General features: G+C 46.4%; 1 protein-coding gene across 1 annotated transcript in view; it reads left to right on the top strand.

Annotated features, from left to right (window-relative positions):
- Window positions 1-1874: 1874 nt before the first annotated feature.
- Window positions 1875-15830, top strand: part of NOCT (nocturnin) — a 33299-nt gene continuing 19343 nt past the window's right edge. The window contains exon 1 of the mRNA XM_023226029.2: window positions 1875-2279. Within this exon, the coding sequence (XP_023081797.1) occupies window positions 2090-2279 (190 nt within the window). The 5' untranslated portion in view covers window positions 1875-2089. The remainder of the gene's footprint in view (window positions 2280-15830) is intronic.

Genomic DNA, 15830 nt, shown 5'->3' with positions numbered 1-15830 from the left:
CTTCCCCTCTCTGTAAGACCAAAAATGCAACCACCCGAAAAGACCCTTTCACAAGATAATGTGCAAGTTCATCCCTGTGCCCCGATCCATTCACTTTCCCTAGTCATCCCCTTAACACAATGCCTCTGCTCCTCTCTCCCCAAGTCTGTTTGCCAGGATGGTAGACAAGCTTCTGAACCCCGTCGGGCACGTGTTTCTCCCTGTGCACACGTTAATAAATGCATATGCCTTCTCTCCCATTAATCTGCCTTTTGTGAGATGATTTTTCAGCGAACTTCAGAGGGCAAAGGGAACATTTTTCCCATGGTCCCTATACCCATATATACCCACTACCTAGATTCAAAATCAACATTTTGCTATATTTGCAAAACACTTTTCATAGGCTAATTTTATTATCACCTTTAAAAAATTTTTTCTTTTTACAAGTACTACTCCTTGTGGAGCAGGGCTACCCTGTAGGCAGTGTGTCCAGAGTAGCTTATTATCACCTTTTGCTTCACCTAATGACTAAAGTATGAGTCTATGTTTTATAGATATGGAAACTGAAATTGAGGCTTTAATGACTTCCAAGGAGCTTGTCTGCCAGAAGTTGTAATCAACTTGTGCCAGTTGATCTGTCCACACCCTCTAGGTGTTAGACACCTCTAGGTCTGAGAAATATTTAGAATATTCCTGTGATGAAAAGTTTGCAATTCCATAACACAGGGGAATCAGCAAAATCATGGGAAAACCAATAGAATACATTTCTAACTCATGAATCATTCAGAGAAGAATCCAGTAGGGTTTTCCCTCCCCCTCATCCCATTTCTATTCTTGATTAGTCATCATTTCCTGCCCAGCCTATCTGAGATGTTTCTTCCATCCTTTCTTTTCCAGTAACAGTAACCTGATGCAGGTCTACAGTATCTGTTATCTCAGCTGATTTCCTTTCTGCCTTTTCATGAACCGGAGACATGTGATTTCCAATTAAAGCACAGCCCTGACCATATCCTTGCCCAGCTTACAAAACGTCAAGGGCTCGAAGCTATCTACCGAGTTAAGCCTACTATAATCCCCCTCCTTCTACACTACAACCTATCCACGCATCTGTCCTCTTACTCCTTAGCTTCCATCTTACATGAATGACTAAGAGTTGTTTCCCCGAATACACCCTTATTTACTTTTTTCATTTATAACTCACCACCGCCCCCACCAAAGTTTCACGTGGGTAAATTCTAGACCTTCACGTCATAGGCCAACTCAAATACCAATCCTTCTAATGTACCTTCTAGAGATCCCGGCCTGTTGTCATCTCTATCGCCAATCTTTGGCATCTTGTGGCACTAATCTCAGTCTACCTTCTAGAGATTTCTGGTCTGATTTCCCTTGCCACCTTCTGCTCCCTTTGCCTAAGTATAACACCTCTGAGGAAAGGGACGCTGTTTTAGTCACCGTCGCCTCGCACACAGTCGGTGCTTTATTGTGTTTAATATCGTTTAATGCAACACATCCTGCCGAGGGGGTCGGAGGCGGACGACTTTTGCTGTATCCACACAGACCCGCGCATGCACACACGGACGCCGTCTGCAACTCTGACAGACACGTGTCCCCTGAGCCACAGCCCTGGAACTGTCTCGGGATTCCCAGCCTGTGGGCGTTTCCATGCTGGCCAGCGGAAGGGGACGCTTTTTGCTTCAGAACTGCTTCAACGGATACCTCTTATTTTAGACCGCCTACGGATTCTATCCTATAAATCAGCCTAGGCTCTGCTTCCTTTTAAAACAGGATTACTCCGGGTCGAGGGAGCCCGGCGTGGCCGCGCAGTGGTCAGGTCCTGCGGATCCCCCTCCAGCTCCCACTTGGTAGCGCCCGCTTTGTCAGCGCGCAGCGCTAGCCGAGAGCCCTGCAGCTCTCGCCAGGTCTCACAGCAGACGGTGCCGACGCAGCGCTCTGGCGCATCGCTCTCGGGCTCTGCTGCCCGGGATTTCCCCAGGACCTGCGCCGCGCGAGAAGGAGCCTGGGAGCATCCGCCCAGACTGCCCGGACAGTCGGCTCGACTCGCTGCCCTCGGCCCCAGCCGGGCTCCGCGTTGGTGGCGGCGGCGCCCGGCATGTTTCATAGTCCGCGGCGGCTCTGCTCGGCCCTGCTGCAGAGGGACGCGCCCGGCCTGCGCCGCCTGCCCGCCACAGGGCTGCGCCGCCCGTTGTCCCCGCCGGCGTCTGCTCCCAGGCCCGCATCCCCCAGGCTGCTGGCGGCGGTCTCGGCGGCCTCGGGCGCCGCGAGGTCGTGTTCCCGAACAGGTGAGTGCACCCCAGTTCTGGGCGGAGAACGCCACGGCCGCCAACGCTCGGCCGCCACCTGGAGACAGCGCGGAATGAATGGGAAGCCCGGGGCTGCAGTTCGTGGGGTCTGGCCTGAAACCTTCCCGGAGCAGCCTTCTCTGTTCCCTTTTTCCTCTTTCCCGGTCCCCCGACTTGCCTGGGGCTTGCATCAAAGCTGGTAAGAAATGGGAGACTGTATTCAGGTTCTCGCTTGACCCTTGGAGGCCGTGCTTTCAGAATTTCTTGCTCTTGACCTACGTTAAATTTCCCCCTTCCGAGGCCACGAGTTACTATTTTGGTTACACTTTTTATTGCACGGAAATTAACGGAAATTTTTATGGAAAAAAATCTAAATGATGCTTATTTGTTCATATGGCTTTCATGGTCTAGGTATTAAGTTTTTTAAGTCGTGGTAACACATTGATTCATTTAACGTTTCTTTTTCTTTTTCTTTTTCTTTTTTTTTTTTTTTTTTTTTGAGACACGGAGCCTCACTCTGTCACCCAGGCTGGAGTGCAGTGGCACGATACCGGCTCACCGCAACCTCCGCCTCCCGGGTTCAAGCGATTCTCCTGCCTCAGCCTCCCGAATAGCTGGGATTACAGGCGCCCGCCACCACGCCTAGCTAATTTTTGTATATTTAGTAGAGACGGGGTTTCACCATTTTGGCCAGGCTGGTCTTGAACTCCTAACCTTGTGATCCACTCACCTCAGCCTCCCAAAGTGCTGGGATTACAGGCACGAGCCATCGCACCCGACCATTTTACGTTTTTTGGATTTTTTTTTTTCTTTTTTGGAGCCTTCAACTCTTGATACTTAACATAATTTTGTGTCCTGTGTACCTAAGATCTTGTAAAAATGAGGCCTTAGTTTCACCAATAGCTGTTTTTATACATCATAGTAACTACCCTGAGTTTTCCTTTTTAGCCACCTCTGTTTCTGCCTGGGCACACATTACCGTGGCCACAAATTACATACAAATTAATTATACTTTTAACATTGATAAATTTTTTCTTTCAAAACAAGGCAATACATAGCTTTTTTGTTTGTTTGTTTTTTCGAGAGGGAATTTTGCTCTTGTTGCCCAGGCTGAAGTGAAATGGCGCGATCTCGGCTCACCACAACCTCCGTCTCCGGGTTCAAGCAATTCTCCTGCCTCAGCCTCCCGAGTAACTGGGATTACAGGCATGCGCCACCACGCCCGGCTAATTTTTGTATTTTTAGTAGAGGTGGGGTTTCTCCATGTTGGTCAGGCTGGCCTCGAACTCCCGAGCCCAGGTGATCCGCCCTCTTCCGCCTTCCAAAGTGCTGGGATTACAAGCGTGAGCCACTGCGCCTGGCCTATAAAATTTTAAAAATACGCCGGGCACGGTGGCTCACGCCTGTGATCCAGCACCGTGGGAGGCCAAGGCGGCTGGATCACCTGAGGTCAGGAGTTCGTGACCATCCTGGCCAACGGGCGTGGGCGTGGCGGCACTCGCCTGTAATATCCCAGCTACTTGCGAGGCTGAGGCAGGAGAATCGCTTAAACCCGGGAGGCGGAGGTTGCAGTGAGCCGAGATCGCACCATTGCACTCCAGCCTTGGTGACAAGAGTGAAACTCCGTCTCAAAATAAAATTAATAAAAATTTTAAAATGCGAATTTTTTTTAAATTTTTTTTTTTTTTTTAAAGATTATCTGGAATGTGATTGAAGCCAGTACTTTAAACTCTATTTGCATTACTGGCGGATGTTTAGGTATTTCCCAAACTAGTATCAAACTCCTGGCCTCAGGGTACCCTCAGACTCTTGAGTAGTGGAGGTTTGCAGGTGGAAGCCAACCACGCCCAACTTAGTTGTAAAATTAGGATGTTGAATTGGTTGCTGGAGACTCTGAACTATATTATTCCTTAGAATGAACTTGACAGTTAGATTCCCCACCCCCAATTTCGTAGGAATGTGGCACATTGTGAAATAACTGCCAGAATGGGTATACCACCTGATAACTTTTTTCTTGTTGGAAATTTTAAGAACCACATTGTTAGGTTTGAGGTAGGAAAAGTAAAAGAAAACGAGATGATGTCTTTTGTACCAACTTTTATCTTAAATTCCATCAGTCTCAGAGGCAGGGTTAGTAGGTACCTCCTCGAGGGAATACAGTTAGCTTGTGTAAAACAGATAGAGATGGCTGTGTTATCTGAGCAATTACTGTTATCTGAGTAATAAATATCAGGTCAGATTGGAATGTTGGGCTTTTGACCCAAGAAAGTGTTTAATGAACTTCTTTTAAGAAATCTCCTGGGGCCCCGCCCGGCGATTCGGGAGCGCGCGGGCGCGTACGGGAGGGGGCGGGTGGGGAAGGATTGTCGGCGAGATTACGAGGCGAGGCTCGTGCGCCCGCCCCCGCCCTGGCCCCCAGTGCCCACCCGGTCGGCCCGGCACAGCCATGATCAAGGCGATCCTAATCTTCAACAACCACGGGGAGCCGCGGCTCTCCAAGTTCTACCAACCCTACGTATTTGTGGAAACATTAGACAAATGTTTCGAAAATGTCTGTGAACTGGATTTAATTTTCCATGTAGACAAGGTTCACAATATTCTTGCAGAAATGGTGATGGGGGGAATGGTATTGGAGACAAACACGAATGAGATTGTTACACAAATTGATGCACAAAATAAGCTGGAAAAATCTGAGATTGTTCACTATTGGCATATAGAAATACTACTGATATAGCAAAGGACACAAATCAATAAAGAGATGATTAACAGAATTGGAGGAAATATTTGCAAACTACCCATTTGACAAAGGATTAATAAGAATATATAAGGAGCTGTAACAATTCAGTAGGGAAAAAAATAAACAATTTGATTAAAAAATGGGGGAAAAAAAATCTCCTGAAACCTCCTAGTTTTACAGATAAGGAAATTGAAGGACTTTATACTTAAACTTTTGTAGGCAGTTACTATAAAGTCTAGACATTTTTCCTGTTTCATGCAGTTTTAGCTTTGGCTTGTTGGAAGAAACGTGCATGCATTGATTCATTCATTGCTTGTTCGCTCATTCCAGATCTTTACAGAATGTCTCACACAATGTAGGTGCTTTATTATAGGAGCTAAAAAGAACATGAGCTTTTTAGTCAGTCCCTAAGGAGTTTACTGCCCAGTGAGAGATGAGATTTGCACAAAGAAATGGCTGTTTAATGAAATGAAACACCTTTTATTCTCTGGACTTGGAAGTGGCACAAGGGTGCAGGAAAGCAGGAAGTCCCTTTTAGGCTTCTAGAAGTGGATGGCATTTCAGCTGGCTCTTGAAGCATGGTTAGTATTGGAAGAGATTAGTGTAAAGCATTTTGTTTGGAAAAAGCAGGCATAAATGCAGAAAGGCATGAGACACAGATGAGGAAGGGTGAGAGAACAGGCACTTTGCAAAATGGACATTGTTTTCCAAAGAGCCTCAGAGCCAGCACTAAGTGCTTTTTAATTTTAATTTTAATTTTTTTTGAGACAAGGTCTCGCACTGTTGCCCAGGCTGGAGTGTAGTGGCACCACCTCTGCTCGCTGCAAACTCCACTTCCCAGGCTCAAGCAATTCTCCTATCTCAGCCTCCGGAGTAGCTGTGTATGCCGGGCTAATTTTTGTATTTTTAGTAGGAACGGGATTTCAACACGTAGCCTAGGCTCGTCTCATCAGCTCTGGTGATCCACCTGCCTTTGCCTCCCAAAGTGCTGGGATGACAGGCATGAGCCACTGCACCCAGCCTATTAAGTGCATTTTTAAAATGCAGATTCTTAGATCCTATTATAGACCTATTAAGTCTGAGTCATTCATGATGGGCCCTGGATTCCATATAACCAAATGAAATGACAAAAAGAATAACTCCAGATTGTTATTCTATGCCCTCAAATTTGGACATCTGGCACCCATATGTGAGAGAGACATTTAAGGGGCCGAAAACTCCTCTCCACTCCTGAGCCTTTTGATGGGGAGTGGTGAGTCCCAACACCTGTCCACATTTGCTAGTCAGTTCCTGCATAACTTAATGCCCCTTGGCAATTGGTGGTTATTGGGAAGGTAAGTACAGTCCCTTTGGAGTTATGAGATTCCAGGTTTTTAGAATTAAAAGGTGACCTTGGGGATGATCTCGGTATTTGGCTTTCTTTTCGCAAGGATAGCAGCCCCCATAAGAAGTAGCAGTTGCCACAATTACTGTACTGGATGAAACAAATGCAGTTGGAAGTCATCCGTGGGTTTATAAATGCTATCCTCCACATCCCTCCTCAGAGAATGAAGAGTTGGCTGAACTACTGTTCTCTACCATTAGAACATTTGCTTTTTTCATGGTACAATTTTAAAGGCAAATGCCACCAACTCATTTGAGAAGGCAGCTTTATTTAATATGTCCTTTAACTATGTGAGTAAACTGCTGATGAGAGAAGAAATGAGAAAGCTTGTAATTATCAAGCTGCTATGGAATAAATTGCTTTCCTTGTGGGAAAACTAATGTATGAATTTTCTGTTAGGATTCAATGGCAACAGTTTAAATATGGTGAACTGGGGTTCTTTGGGATTAATAACCATGGCTGCAGATTCACATTCCACACACTTAACATTTGCAAATCATTTAACCTTGCTTGCTGTCTCAACACTAGACCTTACCTGGAACAAATAAGATGAATTGATAGCAATTTATCCATGAGCTTTATTGAACAGTACATGTAAAATGCGACATAACTAATTGCAGCGGGAGTTGGGAGAGAAATCGGTATGGCTGAATTTGTCAAGAAACGCTTTGCTTTGAATAGGTGAAAAAGGAGGGTGTTTTGGAAGGGGACAGGGTGAGGGGGCTAGGCAGAGAAGACCACACACTGCCTGGAAGAAGGTGGAGCATGCAGGAGCTGTAGCAAGCATCTTAGGAAAAGAGCAAGCATCTCAGAATCCTTTGGGACACTTGTTAAAATGCAGATTTCTGGTCTTTCACCCATCTTGAATCAGTTTCCTGTGGAGAAGTCTGGTGGAGTGCATATTTAACAAGTGCCCCAGGGGATTCTTCCAAAAAGATTAGGGAGTATTAATGAGCTCTGCCCCTCCTTTCCCCAAAGGTACTTATTCCTGGAAAGCTTGAGAAGCTCGGAGAGGATTCTGGAAGAGCCTGAAGACCTTTGGTCAGGCACAGTGGTTCATGCCTGTAATCCCAGCACTTTGGGAGGCTGAGGCACGGATCACTTGAACCCAGGCGTTCAAGACCAGCCTGGGCAACATGGTGAAACCCTGTCTCTACTAAAATTAAAAAAAAAAAAAAGAAAAATAGCCAAGTGTGGTGGTGCACACCTGTACATCCCAGCTGCTTGGGAAGCTGAGGCAGGAGAATCACTTGAACCCGGGAGGCGGAGGTGTCAGTGAGCCGAGATTGCACCATTGCACTCCAGCCTGGGTGATAGAGTAGGAGCAATACTCTGTCTCTAAAAAAAAGGATCTTTGAGCTTGGGGCCTAAGGCAATTCAAGAGACCCCTGAGCAAGAACACTGACCCCGACAAAAGCAGCTTTAAAACAAATTTGTATATTTTGTCCAGACGGTTTTGCCATGCTGCTCCAGCTGGTCTCAGTCCTGGGCTCAAGCAGTCCTCCCACCTCAGCCTCCCAAAAGTACTGGGATTACAGGCATGAGCCATCACGCCCTGCCAAAAGCAGCTTTTAAGAAAGGGAAGAAATCCCAGGGCGGGGCACAGTGGCTCACGCCTGTAATCCCAGCACTTCGGGAGGCCAAGGCAGGCGATCACCTGAGGTCGGGAGTTAGAGACCAGCCTGACCAACATGGAGAAACCCTGTCTCTACTAAAAATACAAGGTAAGCTGAGCGTGGTGGTGCATGCCTGCAATCCCAGCTCCTCAGGAGGCTGAGACAGGAGAATTGCTTGAACCCGGTGGAGGTTGTGGTGAGCCGAGATTGCGCCGCTGCACTCCAGCTTAGGCGACAAGCGTGAAACTCCATCTCAAAAAAAAAAAAAGGGAAGAAATTTGCATATTAATGAAAAGTTCAGTGAGAGGAAACTTGAGACTGACATTATAATGGGAGTGTATCCATGTAGTCCTATATCTTATAGAGTGGGATAAATAATCAAGGAGGTTTCTCTGATGTTTACTAAGAGTGAGGCAATTGTGTTCTGGCTTCTTGGAGTTAGGAAGATACAGCATCTGTATTTGCTGTCAGGAGTCACTGGTGACTACAGAGTTTATAGGGCTTTGATAGCCACTTAAGTGGTGGTTATACATCAGTAAATACTTAGAAATTTGAAGAACAGTGTGCAGGGGTGTTTAGCCTCATAGTAAACCTGTTTGGACTTTCGTGGAAAGCAGCTAAGATACTTTTTATTTATCGTTATTCTTAGAATGGGAGAAAATCAGCCTTCCCACAGAGGGAGTGAGACCTCAAGTGAAAACCTTAGCTGTCCCTCTGGCTCTATGTGGCCTCAAAGCAACACTTGAATCATATATTAATACTTAGCAAGAATTCCGTGTCAGCGATGTGGGCAACAGTGCCTAGGGGAAAGAAGGCTAAACAAAATTGGTACCATCCAATTTGAATGTCCTTATAACCATTTTTTTCTCCTTCCAGTATATACAAAAAAATGCATGGGCCCCATTCAGATCTTCTGGATTTTAATATCTCCAAGTGGGGCCTGAGCATCTGCTGATTCTGACATAGGCCCCGCGTAGACACCAGTCATACACTGAAAACACAGGCGGACACCTGAGGAGGCTCGTTTTACTAAATGCTTAGAAGCCTGTTCTAAGTTTCTCAATGCAATGATGTGATTCTCCTGTCTTCAAAAGTTAGAAACCACTGTTGGATTGTGGAGAGTTGTGCAGAAAGGAAAATTTTTATTTTATTTATTATAGAGACGGGGTCTCACTGTGTTGCCCAGGCTGCTCTTGAGCTCTTGGCAAGTCCATGAAAATAAGTGCTTAGAAGTTATGATGCTGGCCGGGTACGGTGGCTCACGTCAGCACTTTGGGAGGCCAAGGAGAGGGGGGATCACTTGAGGTTAGGAGTTCGAGACCAGCCTGGGCAACATGGCAAAACCCCATCTTCACTAAAAATGTAAAAATTAGCCAGATGTTAGTGGTGTGTGCCTGTAATCCCAGCTACTTGGGAGGCTGAGGCAGGAGAATTGCTTGAACCCGGGAGGTGGAGGTTGCAGCGAGCTGAGATTGCACCACTACACTGCAGCCTGGACAACTGCAAGACTCCATCTCAAAAAAAAAAAAAAGTTCTGATGCATCCAAAGTGACAATAAGAATTGTTCTGGAAGGATATCTGGGAAGTTCCTTGGTCTTGTTGCATCCTCTCCAGCTGTCTTCCTTTCCCTTTTCTATCTTTCTTCCAACTCTTGAGGTTCCAGTACCTAAACAGCTCAGTTTGCCGGTCTGCAAATATGCTTGTAACTCCAAATATCTTGTCTAGTACGGGGTGCAAAGTAAGTTACACTGCAGATTCTAATAATACCTGGGATATAATACTTTTCTATTTCCTCTTGTGTGTTTATTTTTTATGGATGCTAACTATCGTTGAAGGTCTGCTGAAGGAAAATGTTTATCTTTCAAATCTTGTAGGTCAAATAGACTCACTGAGACTTATTTCTAGAATTAGTTTCTCTTTCAGGTGGTTCTGAAATTATGTTTGTAAATAGTTTTATGACAGTGTTTTTAATCTGATTTTTAAATTTTAATTTAATATTATTTTATTTTTTGAGATGGAGTCTTGCTGTGTTGCCCAAGCTGGAGTGCAATGGCACAACCTCTGTTCACTGCAACCTCCCTCTCCTGGGTTCAAGCTATTCTCCTGCCTCAGCATCCTGAGAAGCTGGGGACTACAGGCACCCACTACCACGCCCAGCTAATTTTTTGTATTTTTAGTAGAGACTTAAGGTGTTGGTCAGGCTGGTCTCGAACTTCTGACCTCAGGTGATCTGCCTACCTCAGCCTCCCAAAGTGCTGGGATTACAGGCGTGAGCAACCAGCTCGGCCTTGCCTCTGAACTTTTAAAAACCATTGTGGGCCGGGCGCGGTGGCTCAAGCCTGTAATCCCAGCACTTTGGGAGGCCAAGACGGGCGGATCACGAGGTCAGGAGATTGAGACCATTCTGGCTAACACGTGAAACCCCGTCTCTACTAAAAAAAATACAAAAAAACTAGCCGGGCGTGGTGGCGGACGCCTGTAGTCCCAGCTACTCGGGAGGCTGAGGCAGGAGAATGGCGTAAACCCGGGAGGCGGAGCTTGCAGTGAGCTGAGATCCAGCCACTGCACTCCAGCCCGGGCGACAGAGCAAGACTCCGTCTCAAAAAAAAAAAAAAAAAACCATTGTGAGTACTGATTATCTGTAGAGGCTTACAAGATTTCCTTATCTTTGGTATTCAAAAGTTCCATCAGGATAAATGTCTCAGCATCTGATGCGCCCATACAATCTAAAGGCATGCCTTAGCACATGAAAAGTTAGTATCATTTCTCGGGTTATTTTGTCCACTGTATTGTCTTTTGTTCTCATGTTCTTGAACTCCTGTTAGATTGCTGGCCATATGGATGGATTCTCCGTGTCTATTCATCCTTTTTTTTTTTTTTTTTTTTTTTTTCTATTTTAGAGACAGTCTCCCCTTTGTCACCCAGGCTGGAGTGCACTGGTGTGATCGTAGCTCACTGTAACCTCTAACTCCTGGGCTCAAGTGATCCTCCCACCTCAGCCTCTGGAGTAGCTGGGACTATAGGTGTGCTGCACCACGTCTACCTACTTTTATTTTTTTGTAGAGACAGGGGTCTCAGCTCAGACTGGTCTCAAACTCCTGGGCTCAAGCAGTCCATCTGCCTCTGCCTCCCAAGGTACTGGATTACAAGCATGAGGCACCAAGCCAGGCCTCCATTCATATTTTAGTGTTTTTATCTCTTCTCTGTTTCATGAGATTTTCTGAAAATTTTTGTTCTGCAGTCATTTTAAAGTCCTAGACATTTCTAGTTGTTTAATTGCTCCTTTTTTTCATAGAAGCCTGTTTTGTGTCTATAATGTCTCTTGTACTTTAAATATATCAAGATGTGTGTGCCTGTTTCTCCTTTAGGCCTCTTTCCGGGAGAGGAGGGGAGTTTGCATGTTGTTTTGTTTGTTTGTTTGTTTTTGAGATGGGGTCTTTCTTTGTCACTCAGGCTGGAGTGCTGTGCCATGATCTCAGCTCACTGCAGCCTCCACCAGCCTGGTTCAAGCACTCCTCCCACCTCAGCCTCCCAAGTAGTTGGCACCACAGGCATGCACCACCATACCTGGCCCGATAATACAACAGTTACTGTATTTTTAGTAAAGACAGGTTTTCCCCATGTTGGCCAGGCTGGTCTCAAGTGCTGAGCTCAAGTTATCCACCCATCTCAGCATCCCAAAATACTGGGATTACAGGTGTGAGCCACCGTGCCCAGCCAGTTCGCATGTTCTGAATGGAAAGGTAATCTGGAGAGTGGGCAGCCAGGCTTCTTTGTTGAATGCATGAGAGGGAGCAGGCTGGCAACTACTGCCTTTGCCCAAGAAAGGAGGGTTTCCTTCTGTGTTCGTCAGTCCAACCTCTCCCCCGCTTTTTAAGACTATCCTAGAGGTTCAGAGTTAGCTCCTGATCTGGTCTGCTTCTCTTTCAGGTCCATTCACCCTTGCAAGCCATTCTAAAGCTATCACTCATTTTCTTTGGAGTATTCTTTGGTTCTATGGAGCATGTGAAAGCCACCCTTCCCAGCTTTGTCTGTGAGAGAGGGGACGCATGTAACTAGTGCCACTGTTCACTTTCATTCTTGAATTGCCCTAACAGTTACCCCCTCAGCCTCTCCTGCCCTTTCTATTTGTTGATTCAGCTTGGAGTTTCTTCACAGTGCTCTTGGGAAAACCACATTTACCTTTGGTAACTTGTACTGCCCCTTCCTTCACTCTGGTTTCTCTGTTAAGTCAAACTTGTTTCTGTCTTCTTGGAATTCCTCCAAGTTTTTGCTCCATTGATGTCATGCATCCCTTCTTGTTTTCAGTTTTACTGATGCATTCTTTTTTTTTTTTTTTTTTTTTTTTTGAGACGGAGTCTTGCTCTGTCGCCCAGGCTAGAGTGCAGCGGCCGGATCTCAGCTCACCGCAACCTCTGCCTCCTGGGTTCACGCCATTCTCCTGCCTCAGCCTCCCGAGTGGCTGGGACCACAGGCGCCCACCACCTCGCCCGGCTAATTTTTTTGTATTTTTAGTAGAGACGGGGTTTCACCGTGTTAGCCAGGAGGGTCTCGATCTCCTGACCTCGTGATCCGCCCGTCTCGGCCTCCCAAAGTGCTGGGATTACAGGCTTGAGCCACCGCGCCCGGCCTACTGATGCATTCTTTAAAAAATTTTAAATAGGCTGGGCACAGTGGCTCACACCTGTAATCCCAGAACTTTGGGAGGCTGAGGCGGGCACATCGCCTGAGGTTGGGAGTTCTAGACCAGCCTTGCCAGCATGGTGAAACCCTGTCTCTACTAAAAATACAAAAATTAGCTGGGCGTGGTGGCAGGTGCCTCTAATCCCAGCAGCTACTCATGAGGTCGAGGAAGGAGAATTGCTTGAACCCAGGAGGCAGAGGTTTCAGTGAGCCGAGATGGTGCCATTGCACTCCAGCCTGGGCAACAGAGCGAGACTCTGTCTCAAAAAAAAAAAAAAAAAAAAAATTTAGTATAGGTACTTTATTTCTTCAAGGTCTTAGGAAGGAGAGAAAGTAAATGTATTTTCTACTTTGCTCTCTTGGCCTAGAACCAACCTGCCCAATGATATGCAACATATTTTTTTTTTATATATATGCCTTAATTATTCAAGCAGTGCTCTGGGAATTTGTATATGAAATTGTTTCCCCTCCTTTTTAAGTGACTAAAAATCTTTTATTGGTTTTATGGTACATATACAAATGGACTAGTGGTGAGCATAGCTGCCTTCCAAATGGACTATACAATTTTATTTTTTATTTATTTTTTTGATGGAGTCTTGCTCTGTCCCCCAGGCTGGAGTACAGTGGCGCAATCTCTGCTTACTGCAACCTCCACCTCCCAGGTTCAAGTGATTCTCCTGCCTTAGCCTGCTAAGTAGCTGGGATTACAGGCATGCGCTACCACGCCCAGCTAATTACCACACCCAGCTAATTTTGTATTTTTAGTAGAGATGGGGTTTCACCATGTTGGTCAGGCTGGTCCTGAACTTCTGACCTCTGGTGATCCACCCATCCCAGCCTCCCAAAGTGCTGGGATTACAGGCGTGAGCCACCGTGCCTGGCCAATTCTTTTAGGGATGGGGTCTCTCTTTTTTTTTTTTTTTTCTTTTGAGACGGAGTCTTGCTCTGTCGCCCGAGCTGGAGTGCAGTGGCCAGATCTCAGCTCACTGCAAGCTCCGCCTCCCGGGTTTACGCCATTCTCCTGCCTCAGCCGCCGGAGTAGCTGGGACTACAGGCGCCCGCCACCTCGCCCGGCTAGTTTTTTGTATTTTTAGTAGAGACGGGGTTTCACCGTGTTAGCCAGGATGGTCTCGATCTCCTGACCTCGTGATCCGCCCGTCTCGGCCTCCCAAAGTGCTGGGATTACAGGCTTGAGCCACCGCGCCCGGCCGGGATGGGGTCTCTCTATGTAGCCCAGGCTGAACTCAAACCCCTGGGTTTAAGGGATCTTCCTGCCTCAGCCTCCCGAGTAGCTGAGACTATAGGCATGTGTCACCATGTTTGGCTCATTGTTTAAAAATTTTTATACTTTATTTTATTTATTCTTTTGAGACGAAGTTTCACTCTTGTCACCCAGGTTGGAGTGCAGTGGCACGATCTTGGCTCACTGCAAACTCCACCTCCTGGGTTCAAGTTATTCTCCTGCCTCAGCCTCCCAAGTATCTGGGATTACAGGTGCCCACCACCACACCCAACTAAATTTTGTATTTTTAGTAGAGATGGGGTTTTTGCCCTGTTGGCCAGGCTGGTCTTGAATTCCTGACCTCAGGTGATCTGCCCACCTCAGCCTCCCAAAGTGTTGGAATCACAGGTGGGAGCCACCATGCCTGACCTTTTTTTTTTTTTTTTTATGAGACAGAGTCTTCCTCTGTCACCCAGACTGGAGTGCAGTGGGGCAGAGACAGCTCACTGCAGGCTCAACCTCCTGGGCTCACGCAGTCCTCCTGCCTCAGCCTCCCAAGTAGCTGGGACCACAGGCGCATGCCACCATGCCTGGCTAAAGGCTCATTTTAATATAATATAGAGCAGAGGTTGGCAAACTAAAAAGAGCCAGCTAGTAAATATTTTAGGCTGTCTGGGCCATGTATCTGTTATAGCGTGAAAGCAGCTATAGAGACAATACAATCTGTAAACTTTATTTATGATACTAAAATTTGAATTTCATATCATTTTCACATGTCACGAAATATTACTGTTCTTAAGGGGTTCCCCCCCCCCACCAACCATTTAAAAGTACAAAAGCCTTTCCTAGCTTGCAGGCAGCACAAAAACAGGATGCTGCCAGAGTTAGCTCATGGGTCACAGTCGGTAGATCCTGATCTAGAGAGGGCTCTGTACAGTCAGCAGAAGGCTCCTCATAGTTTCATATTTCCACTCACAACTGTAAAAACACATCATTTTTCCAAGTGTCCCAGAAATGTAAGTGATGGGGGATCACCAGATTTTTAGGTTTTGCCTTTTCACGTTTGTATTTCAGAGGAATGTGCTAGAAAAGCCCAGCTTGTGGAAATGATTTGTCAGCCAATAGACAATTGAGCACCAATCAAACATGTTAAACTAAGCATTTATCATGGAGGGATTTCCTTCTCCTTAGAGAGCTTTTCCATATGAGTCTGTCATGGCTGAAGGTATGGCTCAGTCTTGTCTGGATGACGCTTCAGCTTTCTTGTCTGGTCTGTGACTGCCTCCTGGCAAAGAGAGCTTGTTTGAATTGTCACGCTCAGTGTAGGTGCTTGTATTTTTAGACACATTAGGTTGAGAGTTCTGACCTTCACTTGATACCTCTGGTAATGCCACGCGGGTCGTGACACTGCTTTGTACACGCTGTGCTGTGCCAGTATGTGTGCTGTGATGACTGTGACGTCGACAGATGGAGGAGGTGGAACTTGACCTCTGTGTCTTCCTGGTGTGAAGAATGGGCTGCTGTGTCTGTCTGGGGCCAGCCAGGACAGCTGCATCGCAGTTACCCTGACGCGGTATCAGCATGGCTGGAGATGCTGACGAGCAGCAGTCCAAGGTGCAGGTAACTTTCTCCAGGGCCAGCCCCCTTACTAGTTGTGCAATCTAGAGAAAGCTGTGCAGTTATCTGATCCATGCCTGGAAAGTGGTGAATATGATACCCACTTCAGCAGATTTGAGACAGAATAATGAAAATAGTTGGAAGCAGTCTGGCACATTATCTCCAATGTTAATAATAGCCTTCTCTCTTTTTTTTTTTTTCTTTTTGAGACGGAGTCTCGCTCTATCGCCCAGGCTGGAGTGCAGTGGCCGAATCTCCGCTCATTGCAAGCTCCACCTCCCAGGTTTACGCC

Source organism: Piliocolobus tephrosceles, chromosome 3 (genome assembly GCF_002776525.5).
Source record: "Piliocolobus tephrosceles isolate RC106 chromosome 3, ASM277652v3, whole genome shotgun sequence".
Classification (NCBI taxonomy): domain Eukaryota; kingdom Metazoa; phylum Chordata; class Mammalia; order Primates; family Cercopithecidae; genus Piliocolobus; species Piliocolobus tephrosceles.
The sequence above is the reverse complement of the archived record's forward strand: the minus strand, read 5'-3'. Positions and strand labels throughout refer to the sequence as shown.